Source organism: Gallinula chloropus (assembly GCF_964237585.1).
Source record: "Gallinula chloropus genome assembly, chromosome: 14".
Classification (NCBI taxonomy): domain Eukaryota; kingdom Metazoa; phylum Chordata; class Aves; order Gruiformes; family Rallidae; genus Gallinula; species Gallinula chloropus.
In genome coordinates this window covers 5,137,543-5,152,957 of record NC_140099.1, presented here as the reverse complement: position 1 = coordinate 5,152,957, position 15,415 = coordinate 5,137,543, and the positions used below count along the sequence as shown (strand labels likewise).

General features: G+C 52.2%; 1 protein-coding gene across 1 annotated transcript; it reads right to left on the bottom strand.

Annotated features, from left to right (window-relative positions):
• Positions 1–10,766: 10,766 nt before the first annotated feature.
• On the bottom strand, positions 10,767–12,173 carry AKAP5 (A-kinase anchoring protein 5; the record flags this gene model as incomplete). The annotated part of the gene is made up of 1 exon (XM_084270771.1): positions 10,767–12,173. The coding sequence occupies one exon, from the start codon at positions 12,171–12,173 to the stop codon at positions 10,767–10,769; it is 1,407 nt and encodes a 468-aa protein (XP_084126897.1).
• Between the last annotated feature and the right edge of the window lie 3,242 nt (positions 12,174–15,415).

The following is a 15,415-nucleotide window of genomic DNA, read 5'->3' as shown; positions in this document are numbered from 1 at the left end:
GCATGCTTTTTTCCTCATTCCTACTCCTCCCTCATCAACCACTATTGCCTGAGCAGGGACAAACTTTGATGCCCTTCTAGGACCACATTCTGTTACTGGAGCATCTCTGCAAGGAAGAGTGAAAGCTGTAAAGAAGTGTCCTCTCAGAGACGAGGCTTCTCCTCACCTGAGTCTTCACAGGATTAAATACCCCACACATTGTTCTCCGTGACAATGATTTCTGATTCTATAAAGAGCTTGGAGCAAGCACGTCCTTAAATATTGCAGTCTGTAGATTTGTGAAGAGCAGGTATGTGTTACTTCTGCTTGTGGAGTCACCATAAAATGGTAAATCACAGTCTTTCTGCCTTTCATTTGTCATTACTCTGTACCTGAAGAACAATAATCCAAGAAAGGTTCAAAACTGTATGTGCTCCTCTTGGATTTGTGCTTCATCCCTCAGTAGTTTTTCACCTGAGATACCCCAGGCTTCCTCCCTGATGGTCTCCAACCCATCCCTCAAGAGATGCCCTTAATCACAGGGCCCCAAAGAGGCACATGAAGTTCTCACAGCACAGAGGTTTCTTTTGCCATGAACAGCAGAAGCGTGTGAGCTGCTCCGGTAATCTCATTACCCAGTTTTTGAGAAGCTGGAGGCTCCCTGCCAGTCCTGATGGAGTTGAGTCATTGCCTTTGGAAAGGGGGAGCCTGAACAATGGTGAGAACAGTTTACTGTCAAAACGCCCGCTCCAAAGCTCTTTGTAGTGGGGACCCTTAAGCTGTCTTCTTTGAAACTGTCCTGGAGCAAGAGCTGCAATTAAATCTCTGCCGAATTAAAAGACCATCTGAGGTCTTTGTAAGGGCGGCTGCTGCTTCTCCTGGGCAGGGAGCTGCACACTCCAGGGGACGGATTGGCCACTGAGGGCTGCCAAATTGTGTTTTAAGACAAAGGGGGAAAAACAAACAGGCTCTGAGCCTGCCCGGATGATGTTACAAAATGCACGCTGCGGTTTGGTGTGTGCTCTGCTGCCAGGCCCAGCGCTCCTCGCTGTGCCTGCCCATTAACGCTGCGCTGGTGTGAAGGCATTTTAACTCTGCTTAAAAAGCCTTGCTGCAAAACCAGCAAGCAAACAAACACACACACACACACACAAAGCCCTGCTGACATGCAGGCCTGCAGACGCTGCCTCTCCGCAGGGGCATTTCCTAGAAGAGAGCCTTCTGGGTCTCTCCCTGCCCAATAGCATCAGCTACATCACCTCCCGCGCACAGGGCTTGTATCTGAGGAGAACGCCCTCCAGCTTCCTCTGACCTCTATTTCCACATGACAGTTAATAAATAAAACTAGAAAATGGCATGTAATAGTCATTCCCTATTCGTGTGTGACACTCGACCCAGTGGGATAGCTTCCCCGGGCGCTGCTTGCTTCACTCGGGTTCCTACGTTGAACTGAAGAACACAGAGGGGTGTCTGCTGGGTTGGGTACAGCTGTAGAGAAGAACTAAAAGCGAATAGTCAGACTCCTCAGTCAGTAGGTGAGCCCTGTGGAACTTGGACTAGATCCTAACCTGCCTGAACTGGCACTGAAAGTCACATAGCCCTTGATGTCACCGCAAGGATAACTGGGCACCGGTGGAGTGCTGGGGGGAGCAGGGGGCACAGCAGGCAGTGGTGCCTGTACATCTTTGAAAAGTTATGACTATTAAGTAATTTAAATTTTTTTTTTATTGCCATACCCCTTTTTAGGGTACTGTGTGGTACTGCACATCTGTGACATCAAATGTCTGCAAAAGGCTTTTTTTGCATCGTTTGGAACGCAAGAAATGCGTTTTCAGCAGTTTGCTACTGCAAGTGTTAAAGTGCTGTTATAATTAAAGTAGTAGAAAAAGCTTAAGAGACACAAATCATCAGCTCCAAGTTACGTTAACTTGAAAACATCATTCCCTCTAAGAGTTATGAATAGAAAGTCATTTCAGAAGACAGTTACATTTGCTCAGCAAGGGCAGCAGCTGCTCCTGGATACATCAGGAGAACTTTTATTACTGTATGTCGAAGAGACTTGAATTACTGAGTGCTTAACCTTTATGCTGGTGCATAAAGGTGCCGATGCTTGAAAAGCACCTGTGCTTGGCAGATAGTCACCCCTTCTGGGTTGTTTTTTTATGAAAACATGAAAAGACTCTCTCACAGTGTGCAGCATAATGGTTCTGGTGATTCCTTCCAGATTTGATTGATAGATGCACATCGGCTTAGGCAAAGAAAGCCCTGGGATGGTGGTACTTGAAGCCTGGAAGTCTTCAGGGGACCCCCAAGAGCTTCTCCCTGTGCTGCCAAGGGGTCCCAGTGTCAAGTGTGCAGAGCTGACAACCACAGGCACTTTCAGTGCCATGTCCGTGGGCTCTGCAGGTCATTGCTTATGAAAACCTGGGTAGACTGAAGCTCAGATCCCTGCCAAGGGACCTGTAGTGTGAGCAGACTCCTCTGCCAGCTCAAGTTAACCTCTGAAATGCCAGTAAGTGCTGCAGTGCTGCTCACTTTCACAGGTAGCTGGGTGCTGGCTGGAATGTGCTGCCTCTAGGTCAGCTGGCTCAACCACCAGCCGTGCTAAGCAGTGTTGAGACAGGGATTCTGAAACGTTTTTAGTGCTCTGATGCCAAACAGGCTGGGTCTAACCAGGACCATGGTTCCTGAAGTGTTCAGGGTGAGTAATGGCTGGGGATTAAAAGGTATTTCCCCCCCAACCCACCTGGAACTGTGGGGTCTAGTTATTTTACTGAGAAACTGTGGTGCTGGCTGGAGATTTGGTAGCTGCTTGTGCAAGGAGAGTGTTGGGCTGGACTTCTCCTTTGTTACCAGTGCTGGAAGAGCAAAACTGTGATGCCTGGTACTTGCACAAGTTGTTCTTAAAAGGTAACCTGTCCCCTCCCAGCATCCACCTGGGATGTCTGGGTTTTACCTCTTCCACCTTCAGTCGTTCGGGTGGCTGGGGAAGAGCGGTGCTGGCACTGCTGCCCAGGAGGGGATGCTGATGGCCGGGCTGTGCTTGGCCCACCTCCACTCAGGGTAAAAACCCCCTTCAGCTCATTTTGCCTTCCGCACTGACTGTGGTTGTGACGTGTCCCTGCAGCCATCTGGCTGCACCAGCCACGGGGGCAGGTTCTTCGCTCGCATGACAGCTGTCAAACCACTGCAAACCGGGGTGGCAGCAGCACGCAGGGGGTGCGGAAGGGCTGGCAGCCCCGCTGTGGGGGCCGTGCCCCTCACCAAAGGGCTTTGGGAGATTTGTGCACGCTGATAAGGTTAAAAAGGGAAAAGAAACTTGCTGTCAGGATGTAAACCTGAAGCAGTGAGCACTGCGGTTAAAAATAAAACCATGCAATACCGCTATCATGAGCTTTCTAGAAAGTCTGATGCTGATACTGGATAGTTTTCTACTGCTTTGGAGGCAGAAGGTTTAAATCCCCTGTACGTAAAGCCTTCAGAAGTGCAGCAAGAAGTGATCTCAGCATACACAGTTCAGCATCAGTAAAAAGGGACTGTGAGCTGCCAGAGGCCGAGGCGAGGTGGAGGGTTTCTTGGCTTCTCAAAGTCCTCCCACAGCAATCTGCCCACAGCAGGTCATGCCATGCTGCTGCAGTCATCTTCAGCTTCAGTTTAATAAACTGGCGCCCTCTCGCCATGGTTTGCCGAAAAGGGCTGCAACTGAGTGGGCATCCCAGCAGTGCAGTGCTAGGGAAAGGTATTGTGAGCAGTAAGAAGTCAGGAGGAAAAGGGCAGTGAGGATGGATCTGCCCTAAGTTACATGCCAGTTAGGTGTTGACAAGAGGAGCCCTGTCAGGACTGAATTCCCCGAGATGCAATCGCAGCATTTACAGGATTTGCATGTTTCATTAAGAAAAACTAATGACAGAACATCAAAAGCAGCCCAAGAGAGGAAACGCTTCCACTAACTATTCTAAAACCAGATGCTGCAGCTTCAGAACAAAGGTGGAGCAAAGAGCAAAACCTCGTCTGCTGAATCAGGCTGTTTTTTAGCCGAGCTGAGATGCCCCTGGGAAGCTCTGTGGGGCTCCAGGCATCATCGCAGCCCACGCCTGGCTGTACCCTCCTGGGATGCAGAGGGCAATGCTGCTAAATGCTGCCAACAGCAGTCAGGAAAATATTAGTTCATGTTAACCCTCTTGTTACTGGGACAAATGGCATAAGAAAACATAGTGCAAAGCTCTGTCCCTCTTGGCACTGGATTTGCAAACCACTGTTGGCAGGATGTACAGCCAGCTATAGGGAAACCAGGGCCACAAGCTGTCGGGGGTAATGCAGAAGAAACCTCTTGGTAGGCAGAAGTGCAGTGTCAACCATGGAGCCAGGCCTCTGTGGAGCCGGTACCAGCACTGGGCGTGCAGCCCCACCAAACTCCATCCAAAAGTGCTGCCGTGCCGGGGGGGGTGGAGGCTGATGCTCAGCGTCACCCCCCTTCCCCTGCAGCCAGCCCCGGAGGGACCTGCTCCAGCAGCGGTCACCTCTGCCGCCCCGCAGCAACGCCGGAGCCAGCAGAGCAGGCACCAAGGCCTGTCATTAGGGGTGAGCATCCCCTACCAGCCTCTGTTTATCCCGGTGCTGTGGTTGTGAGCTGCTTACTCATCGCTTTAATGAGCAGGGTGCAGGTGTGCATTCCTGTTGTGCCTGTTGCACACGCCTGCCGGCCCTGTGCTGGCGAGCCAGCCGGTCCCCCCCAACCTGCTGCGTCGTGCCCACGGGCTCGCAGCTGCTCTGCAAACCCGAGGGAGGCTGGGGATGAGAGGCTTTCCACGCTTCGGCCTTGCCTGGGCTAGCAAACGAAATGCAAATCCAGTTGCAGGTTGTATGGGCTGCGACGAAGCGCCGTGCAGCGTCCGCCCGCGCTGCAACCACAGCGCCCGGCGGCCTTTGTGCAGCAGCAGGCTGGGGAGCTGGTGGCAGGCAGAAAGCAAGTGGCTGAGGCTGCTGGCAGGAGCCAAGGGATGCATCGCTCCTCCTACCCACTGAGGATGCTCAGCGGCACCGTAGGAGTCGGAGTACTTGCGCTTCCCACCCAGCTGCCATCTCAGCAGTCTCACATCACAGGGAGCTGTCACGGCGCTGAGCCTTGACGCATCGGCACCCTCAGCCTCGTGTCTTCATTAAAATGGCAAACAGTCAGAGCAGGCGTGACACGAGTGACTGCTGCTCCATCGCAGAGCTGACATCTCTCTCAAGATTCAAGTTTCCTCTGGGGACAATGACAAAGTGACGCTCAGTGGGGCTGTGCACCAGTAAGGGCTGGGCCATTGGAAAGGCACCACCTGAAAACACCGGTAACTGCAGAAGGGACCTTGCTGGTGCACCCAGCTTGGCTGGGGGGTGTCTCCTCTTCCAGAACAAAGAGGTTCGAAAGGATGATCTCTGCTAAATCAACCACATGGACTGATGGGGGGGCACTGCCAGTCAGCTCTAGCTGCAGATGACACTTTCATCTTAGCGATTTGAATTGCAAAATGTGTTTTCCTAACGTCTCTCCCCTTTCTGTACCAGCAAGTTTGTCAGTTTTTATGTAACAAAACCTGTTTTAAAATGCCAGGTTTGGGTATTATAGCTGAAATCCACTTTCCAGCTAAATGGACTTTCACCCCACTGCATGAAAATCCCATTAGTTAGCACAGAAGAATGGTGCCCTTCACAATTCTCTACAAAAAGTAAGAAACATGAAAGTTGTGCTCCCTAAAAGTGTTACCCTATGTTGTTGCTTAAATAACTGTGTAAGAAATAACACCCTCTGATTTTATTTCTTTTTTTAATCACATTTAATGCAAAGATTTTATTTGGCTGCAAATTATTTCATTATTTTAATACCACCCAACAAGAGCTAACAAGAACCATTTCTCTGGGAAATAAAACTGCAGATGTAAAATAATGTTAAAGCAAATTATTTAAATCATTCTGTTCTCTTAGAGCATTTAATAATTTTGTGTTATTCATGTTGAAAACCTGTATCTATAAGATGGGAAATACTAGGGCTTCACTGTACCTGACACATGGGTCCATCATCAGGGTCTGGCATCCATCCATCCATCTGTCCCAAACTCAGAACAGGATTCACATGTATTTATTGAGTGTACTCAAGTTCTTATATGCATTTATGAAAAGACCCCTGGGTTTTAATTTTTATACATAAGCTCACAGATGAAAATGTCCAGCATCTATGCAGAAACAGCATCCTTAATTCAAACGCTGCTGTAGATTTGGTCCTTCAAAGTGTTCTGGACCTTCAGCAGCTGGAGATCTGGCCCTAAGCAGACTGTGCATTTCAAATGCACTTTTGGTGTCCCAGGGCAGAAGAGGAAATGCAGTATTTGTTTGTGCCATCATTGTCTACTAGCAATTTCCACAAAGAACTTCTCAGCAGATACACTTGTTTTCTGCTGGAATCAGTGTTGACATAACAGAAAAGCTTTTTATCCCCCTGGAAGGGTTCCTGGATGTGAGTTACACCATCTAAGCACTCTTTTCTTTGCTGCTAATATAAGAAAAGCTGAGGGAAATTAAAGTATTCAAAACGATGTGGCAAAGCAGGATAGAGAACTTGTTGAGTATAAACCCGAATTGTCCCTGCTGAGAGGAGCGCTGGAAATGTCTGGGAGAAAAGCAGCTGCACAGGCTGTGGGGTGAGCAGGACAACCAAAGAACTCCTTGAGATGCTGCTGCAAAGCACTGCTGCCACAATTCAGCAGGGCAGCACGCAGCAAACTCCGGGATGAGGAGCTGGGTGGCCCAAAAGTGACCTCAATGAGGCTGTAAGAAACCAGGGTTATGAGTATTCCGGTTTATCTGAGCTGCCGGTGAGGAACATGGTCCTAGAACCAGGCTGTCCTTTGGTGCAGCCACATCCTCACAGGTTTCCTGGCCTGGTATTCCTTCACAGTAAATAGTGAACTTACCACTCCTGCTCTGACAGAATAAATGTTTTATTTATGCTCAACTCTCTAATCAGAATGAAGGAGAGGCTTAATTAAGTCATTAGTGGCTGCTACGAGTCTGTGTTTTGTTCTGTAAACCTGAAAGAACAAATAGCATTAATACTGTTAAAAAGGTGCAACTCCCCATCCACCCTCCCCATGTTTTCTGTAAAGTACCTCAAATTACATGGAAGATGTGTAAAACATCCTAGGGTGTGGGGGCCATTTGGGCCAAACCCAAAAGTGCTGAAGCACCACCGAAGCTGCAGCTCACCCTCCCAAAGGTGCCACCTCTGCCACAGACCCCATCAGCACCAAACCACGCCTGGAAATAACAACTTGGCGCCTTGGGGGGGTGAAACAATGAGCCAGCAGCTCACAGAGAGAAGCAAACCACCCACATGGGATGGGGAAGAGCCGTGCCATGACACGTGTGGTGGGGTTGGACCCCCTGTCCACCTGCAGTGCCTCATTTTCACAGAATCATGGAATTGTAGGGGTTTGGAAGGGACCTCGAGAGATCATCTGGTCCAACTTCCCCCTGTCAGAGCAGGTTCCCTAGGACATATTGCACAAGGAGGCGTCCAGACGGGGCTGGAATCTCTCCAGAGAAGGAGACTCCACACCCCCTGGGCAGCCTGTCCCAGGGCTCCCTCACCCTCACTGTGTAAAAGTTCTTCCCCATGTTGGTGTGGAACTTCCTGTGCTCCAACTTGCAGCCATTGCTCCTTGTCCTGTCCCCACAGAGCACTGAGTAGAGGCTGCCCATGTCCCCCTGTGTCCCACACTCGAGATATTTATAAACATTAATAAGATCCCCTCTTAGCCTTCTTGTCTCAAGGCTGAACAGCCGCAGTTCACTCAGCCTTTCCTCGTAAGGGAGATGCTCCAGGCCCTTAATCATCTTCATAGCCCTCTGCTGGGCTCTCTCCAGGAGATCCCTGTCTTTTTTATACCAAGAAGCCCAGAGCTGGATACAATACTCATTTTGGGATGGTACTGACTGAAAATCTGGATACAATACTCCAGGTGGGAGTGTATTTTTCCCCTGGGCAGTGCGGAGCATCTGATAGGGAATTTAACTGTTGGGAAGCAGGTCGGCTTTTCTTAGCCACCAGAGGTTAGTGGTCCATCAGAAATACCTCACAGCAGTCCCTGGGCAGCCCAGGACCCTGTGGTGGAAATGAGTGGCCAGCAACCAAGAGGAAACCTTGTTAAAGAAAAGCACAGGAGGAACAAGCCTCCAAGGATTTCCAGCCCGCTGCCGACTGAGATTTCTTTCCACTCCCCGTACGGCTGCCTGACAGAGTGGGACACGATGGAACACCCCTGTGAGTCTGTCCTTTCCCAGATAAAATGACAGCTGCCCACTCAACCACAAGGCAAGAAAACAACAGGTACATTCACCTTTAATGAAATAATTGTCAGGTATATGTACAGCTACAACCAAGGGAAAAAACCAGCTAGGGAAAGGATGCAGACTCAACCCTGGGCAGGGAGCAACGATCGCAGGGGCCAGGCTGGACCAAAGCATTTCTGTCGTTCTCCTCCTCTTCTGAGGATGTGTTTTGCCTACAAGGCAATACTGGGATACATTAAATCCCCCTCAAAACTGCTTACTGGGCTGACAGGAGCTGACAGCCTGGTCCCACGGGGTCACTTTGTCTCTTTACTCTGCATCCTTTCCACCCTCCTCCACAGCTGAGCCCAGTGTGGCCCCACAGCAATGCTGCTGCATCCCTTTGCTTGGCACTGACCTGCTGTGGTGCCCAGCAATCCCGTAAGCAACCTCTGGCAACAGTATGGCTCTTCTTGGGGTGCTGCAGCAGCTCCAAAGGTGCATATAAAAGTCCTTAAAAAGTCTCTTTCAAAACTATGGCAAAATACCTGGAAGGACTGGTATGAAGTACAAAGCCATTAAAATTGTACACACTGAATTATTGATATCTGATAACTTATTAAATTCACAGAAAAAGAAGACACTTTTCTCTTTTTTTTCCTTTTTTTTTTTCCCAAACCCCTCTGATTTTTCCACAGTTTTACTTGCCCAGAAACACGCCGTGGGCACTCACTGCTCACAGCTCCCTTGCAACCCCAGGAGATGCTTTATCGACGTTGAAACTGCGGTCGCACGCCAGGTACTAGGAAAGTTTGCAGCCCTTGTATTTTAACAGGAACCCCAATCCTACCCTGGGAAGGGAAATCTCAGCGTGCCGCCTGTGGTCAGTGAGCAATTGCCAAGTGAGGCTGCTATTTCTGTATCGGCTGAGAAATACACAGGAGAATTTTCTCAGCAGAACAGGCTGGCTCGCCCGCAGCCGTACGCAAATCCCAGCCGCGCAGACGCGATCCCAAATTATTAAAAGGCCCCTTTCTCTTGGAGAGCTGGTAGTTGGAGGCGATGCTTGCACACACACACACACACTGTGCTAGCACAAACCCCCTCGGAGCAGGGCAGTTGGTGGGTTTTGATGGGGATTTGCCTGTCTGGGCATTTCACAGCCATGTCCCCATGCCCTCATGGCTTTGTTTTTTTCCCTGAGGACTTTGGGAGGATCGCTCCGGCCTTTCCCTGCATGTTTCAGAGCGAGCTACGTGGCGTGCTGGCTGGATCCGGGCAGAGCCCAGCAGCAGTGAGCCGGGTGTAATGCACATTTCCCAGGGGATGCCTGGGCTTGCTGAAGCCGGGCAGGCTTTGCGGCGAGGGGGGAGCCGTGCGGGACAGGCTGCCGCCAGCACCCAGGGATGCCAGCAGCGCTCAGACCAAACCTCCTCCCCAGCGCCGGCAGCACGCCCACCGCAGCTACCCAAACTATGTCGACACCGAGGCAATAGCTGACTGCTAACACGCATGCAACTCACTGCTATTTATATCACATGCCATATATCAAAAACACGCTCCATCCGAGGACAGCCCCGCCCTAACGTCGCGATTCAGAGGGAGGAAGGCGAAGGAAGGAGAGGGGCTGCCACCCACCCACCCAGCCAGCCCGTGCCGCCCCATGCCGATGGGAATTGTGCCCGTTGAGAGCTTAATGGTGCGAGAACGCCCTCCCCCTCCTCTCGCCGCCCCCGCCAGCGGAACACCGCGGTTCTCTTGGCGTTCACGCAGCCTGGGGTCAGCAAGGCGGGCGGCTGATGCTGTGATTTAGCGTGTCTGGAAATGCACAGGCTGCTTGTGACAGGGGGGAGAGGCCGAATGGAAAAAAACCGCCGCTCGCTGCAACCATCCGGCTTCATGCGACACGACAGCAGGGGTGACCGTGGCTTCTGGCATCTGCATGTAGCCAGGACCTGTTTGCAATGCTGAACACAAGGCCTGAGCCTGCCTGGCATTGACGTCGTCCTGTTAACGCTGCAGTCGCTTCACGCTCCCTCATCTCCAACGGACCTCAGGGCAAACGTCCAGCCACATCCAACGTGCCCTGAATCTGGCCCAGCAATGGATCGGGGGCTTGCTGTCTCTCAAGACCTTTCACACATACAGCATGAACAGCAGGCAAGCCCGGCACGGGTGATGGCAGAAACATGGCCTTGACATAAAGATGCCAGTAAATGAAAACACAGTCACTGCGACACCTCCGTTTCCCTGCAGCTGCGGCCAGGGGCACTGCCTGAAGCCCCAACGGACACGCTGTACGTAGCAGGGTCTGCCCCACGTTCGTCCCGGGATCCGTTTCACATAGACACACAACTCAATGGGCATGCAGAATTAACTACACCTCGGCCCCGGGAGCCCTTCAAGCTTCCCCTACCCAGGCCAAACGGAGCTTTAACTCACTCCCTGTCCTCTTGATTTTGGGGGCATCGCTGCCATCAAAGAAAACTGTTGTGTTTATTCTGTTCCAGAGCCATTTCGTTGACCAGCTGCTCTATGGACGACTGAATGGCCGCCTTCACAAGGGAGGATGCGGTTTCTATGAGGAGCAGTTCGTACTGCTCCCCAGTTCTGTGCCCCTGGTCACCTGGACCTTTCTCCTCAGCCTGGGGACTGCCACCAGCCTCGGGGCCCTCTTTTTTACCAAAATCAAAGCTCCCGCTTGACTTTTTATTCCCTTTTTGCTTATTTCGGTGCAAAACCGGGGACGGCTCGTAGGCCTGGTCGGAGTCGGTGTTGTCAGAGTCCTCGGCCTCGGTGACGGTGATGACGATGCCGACGCCGATGCCGGTGCTTGCTTCCAATGTCACCTGATGGCTGGAGCAGCCCTGCACGCTCACTGCATCATCTTTAAATGCCGACTGACTAAAATCCGTTGCAGTCTCTTCGGCTTTGCACTCCTCAGGAGGATTTATGCTCTTTTCTGATTCATCCCCTTCAGGCAGCTCTTGGCAGGTATTAGGGATTTCCTGCAGCTCCTCGGTGGGTTCAGGGGCACTGTCGGGTTGATCCTGATCCTTGGAAACGGGCACTTCAGAAACAATTTCCCTGCCTTCCCCAGGGTCTGTGGTTTGAGGTAAGTCCCCCTCCTGCAGTTTTTCCTGAGCAGTTTCATTAACTGTCTCTGATTCGGTTGTCTCTGACTGAGTGCTGGACTCTTTAGGTTCATCTGCTTCAGGGACAGGCTCTGTCAAGGGCTCGCTGTCCCCAATGGACTTGGCACTCTCCTTCGCTGCATCCTGGTCCTCCTCCGCAGAAACCGGGCTAAAGGATTCAGCCTTGTCCACTGTGGCCACGTCCTCCAGCTCTTCACTAGCTTTATTCAGAACACCCATCACTTCATTTGCTTGAACACTGCCCTCCGACTCTTCTGCTGCCTCAGAGGGGCTGGCTCTTTTCTTGCCTCTGGAGAACCGTATGCAGGGTATCTTCACACCAGAGCTTGCCCGCTTCTTCGGGAAGCCCTGTGCACAGCCCTCCTCAGCATCCATCTCCAGCTGCACTTGGGAATCAGAGGGCACCTTCTTGCGTGAGGAGGATTTTTGCTTTCTCCGAGGTCTTGTGAGGTTTTTGATGGCTGCCCAGGCCCCTTTGGAGGATCGTGACCGATTAGAAGCTTTCGCCTCCCCTTGGTCAACGCTGACACATTGGCTCTTCTCCTCCGAGGCTCCTTCGCACGCATCCTTCACAATCAGCCCCTCCTTATAGGACTTCTTCCGCTTCTTAAAACAGAGCATGGAGGGTTTCTCTGCCTGTTCCTCCGATGGGGAGCCTGCTGCCCCTGTGCTGTGAGTCTCTGCCTCTCTTGGGTTCTCCATTTGAATTTCCTTAGCCGCCTTTGCCATATTCGCTCCCCTCCTGTTTCTGTTGTATTATCGACTTCCTCGATTAATGCATCAGGCACAAGAACTGCAGAGATGCTCAAAGTCCATTTTTTCCCCCAAATTGTTTTCAAAATAATGTTAGTTGCTTTTTAACGAGCGGATGTGGCAGCAAAGAGTTCTGCTGAAGCTATTGCATCGCTTTGTAGCTCCCACTTTGTCTTCTTACTCACTTTATCACCTCTCCAAGGAACCCCGGGCAGACTGAAGCTGAACCTCCTTCCCTTTGCTGGTCAGAGTCGCTCTCACCTCCAGGTCAACCTGCTCCACGTTGCACTCAGTCTGAGGCACGACTATTTCATCGCCAGTCTGACATTACTGGGCTTGATTTTTTTCCCCCAAAGGATGACAAGTGAAGCCAGGAGTTAACAATCTTTATTCACCTCACGGACCTGGAAAGAACTTGAACTTCTTGAGCCGCCTGCAATTCCACGCTGCACAAGGAGGTTGATTGAAGCACCAGTACAACCAGTGGCAGCCAGTGGCTGTTTTCTGCCCCCCAGTGACAAGGCCGGACGCTGCTTTGTCTCCGCTTTGCCTTCTGCTTCAGTCCCCCTGGCAGGTGAGGTGAGCTTTGCTGCAAAGCGTGGTCAACACTTCCATCTTCTTTCTGCAACACAACAAACGAGTGAGAAGACCTGTAGGGTTTGGGTTGGGTTGGTTTTTTTTGAAAAAAAAAAAAGGTGTTAAAAAGTATATATATTTTAAAAGAGTATTTCCTTTTGGGAGGCAGACCAGGGCTGGAACAGCAGGTCTACCTCTGGATGCACCATAGCAGCATCTTCCACTAATCAGCATCAGTAGCCAAGGGCAGACTAAGGCTGTTAAGATGCCCTGTGATGCTCCAGCACAGACAATACTACTTCGCTGTTTTGTGTGGTAAGACTCTTTTAATTGCCCATATTATGGCAAATACACGTATTACGCACACACACACACGCAGATATTCCCTTCTCCTACGGGTAGCTGAATCTTTCCCCCGCCGCTCCATATGCACTCAGAGCTCCAGCTAGGGAAATTACACCCTGAGACAGCAGATATTTTTATCTTTAATGCACCATATGACAATATGCAAAAACAGGGAATACAAAAAAGGCGGCTTGTGGAATACAAAAGTGAAATCACATGGCAAGAAGGGAGCTTATTTATACTACGTGCATGCCTCCCATGGCAACCTCAATTAACACCCCATGCGTTCATCAAATATGTAATACTGTAAGATATGTGGCACCCTTAAATTAAAAAAATGACCCCAGAAAAAGCGCAGCCTCCAAACCCCCACCGGGACGTTTATTTTATGATGGCAGGAGGCAGGAGCGCGTTAGCGCAACCGGAGCAACTTCTCCGGGACTGGCTCGGTGGCTCCGGGCGATGCTCGGCACGGCGCTTCGTACTCCGCTTTTTAAGTGCAAAGAGGATTAAAACGGGGGCTCTGGCGGGGCGCGCTCCCCGCGGAGCTCATTTGGGGGCTTTAATTATTTATTTAATTCATTGGTTTCTATATATTTGAAGAGAAAAGGAGGTAGGCTGGCGGCGGCGTGTGTGAGAGAGCCCCGGGGCTGCCGGTGCCCCGAGCGGAGCCCCGGTTCTGCCGCCGGTTCCGCCGCTGCCTCCCTTCGCAGCCCGGGAAGTTTTGGGGGGCGTTCGCGGGAGCCGCCCGGCACCGCCGCCACCCCGCGAGTGCCGCCGCCGCGGACAAGGGGGAACCCCCCCGAAAGCCGAACCCCTCCGAGCGGATGGCGATGGGGGCGGGGGGGGGTGGGGGGGGGAGGATGCTCCTCGGGCAGCGACCGCCGCCGCAGAGGCCGAGCCGGGAACCCCACGCGTGTCGCCTCCCCCGCGGACCCCTCCGAGGCGGCGCCCGCCCCCGCCCCGCTCCGCGCCCCCCGCGCCCTCACCTGCGGCCCGGCCCGCGCCGCTCCGCGCCGCTCCGCGCGGCTGCGCTGCCACCGCCTCCCGCCGCAGCCGCGCCCCCCCCGGGCCGGCGGGGAGGGCGCTGCCGGCAGCCCCCCGCCCCCCGCCGAGGCGGACCGCTGCCAGCCCCCGGCCCCGGGGCGGCTCTGCGGGCACCTCCTCGCAGCCTCCGGCTAGTATGGGGCTCGGGAGAGGGCTCCGGCACCCCCGGCCGGGCATCCCTCCTCCTCCTCCTGCAGGAAAGCATCCCTTCCCGTTTGCACATCAGCAGCTCTGGCTCTTTGCAAGGTAGCACGCGTCTCTGACGGGATAGCATCCCCTTCTTCTGGGGCAGCACCCCTCTGCCCTGGAAAGCACCCCTGGAGCATCCTGAGCTGTGTGCAGGGCGGGATCCCTGTCCCTCCCGCCGAGGAACCTGCCTTCCCCTCCCAGGTCCTGCACGGCGCCAGCAGACATGCAAACTGCACCCGAGGCAAAGGTCTCCCTAGGGACTGAGCTGTGGCTTTCACCTTGGATCCCAACTGCAGGAAGATGCGTGCCCAGGAGGGAAGGACCACTGGCATTTGCGGATCCGGAGCTTGCCTGGCTATGGAGAAAGGAAGGAGGGGGTGTCTCACTCTTGGCAGCTGGGTTTTTTTTTGTCCCACCTGAAAGCTCTGCAGCTTTCAGCACACACTATGACACGCTGACAGCCAGTTCTGGGGTTTAAACTAATCTTTGCCCAAAATGCCAAAGAAAGTGCCTCTTTCTTGCGAGCCTTTTTCCTCCAAAGCAGCTGAGATGTGACTTTAGAAAACATTGCATCTCCAGCTGTTATGATTGATGGTGGGGCCTCTGGAGAAAGGGACTACCAAGTGCAGCTGATGAACTACACGGAGCTATAGTTCGAGCTGCCTGAGCCTCCCCATTCATCTCCACGGGGAGCTGACTGACGCCCACAAACATTTTAAGGACGCGAACTACTTCACAGCATGTTTGCACATAAGAAACCAGGGGAAGCAGCACACTTTGAACCTGCAAGTGGCTTCTAGTGTGGGCCAGCCTTAGAAAATACACAACTCGCCCAGCTTCTTCATGGAAAAGAAGGTAAAAAATGGGGGTTTTTTTGGGATTAAAATTCAGCCAGTGAGGTAGAAACGTGGATCAAGCAACCATGACAATTTGCCTTTTTTAAAAAGCTCCTTGGAGATGCTCTTGCTCACGTTCACTCAGGATAATCATCTTCATTTAGAATCAGCTTCTCTCCTTGGGCTACACAATGGGCTCTAATTACGATCCACTTCTGCATTAAA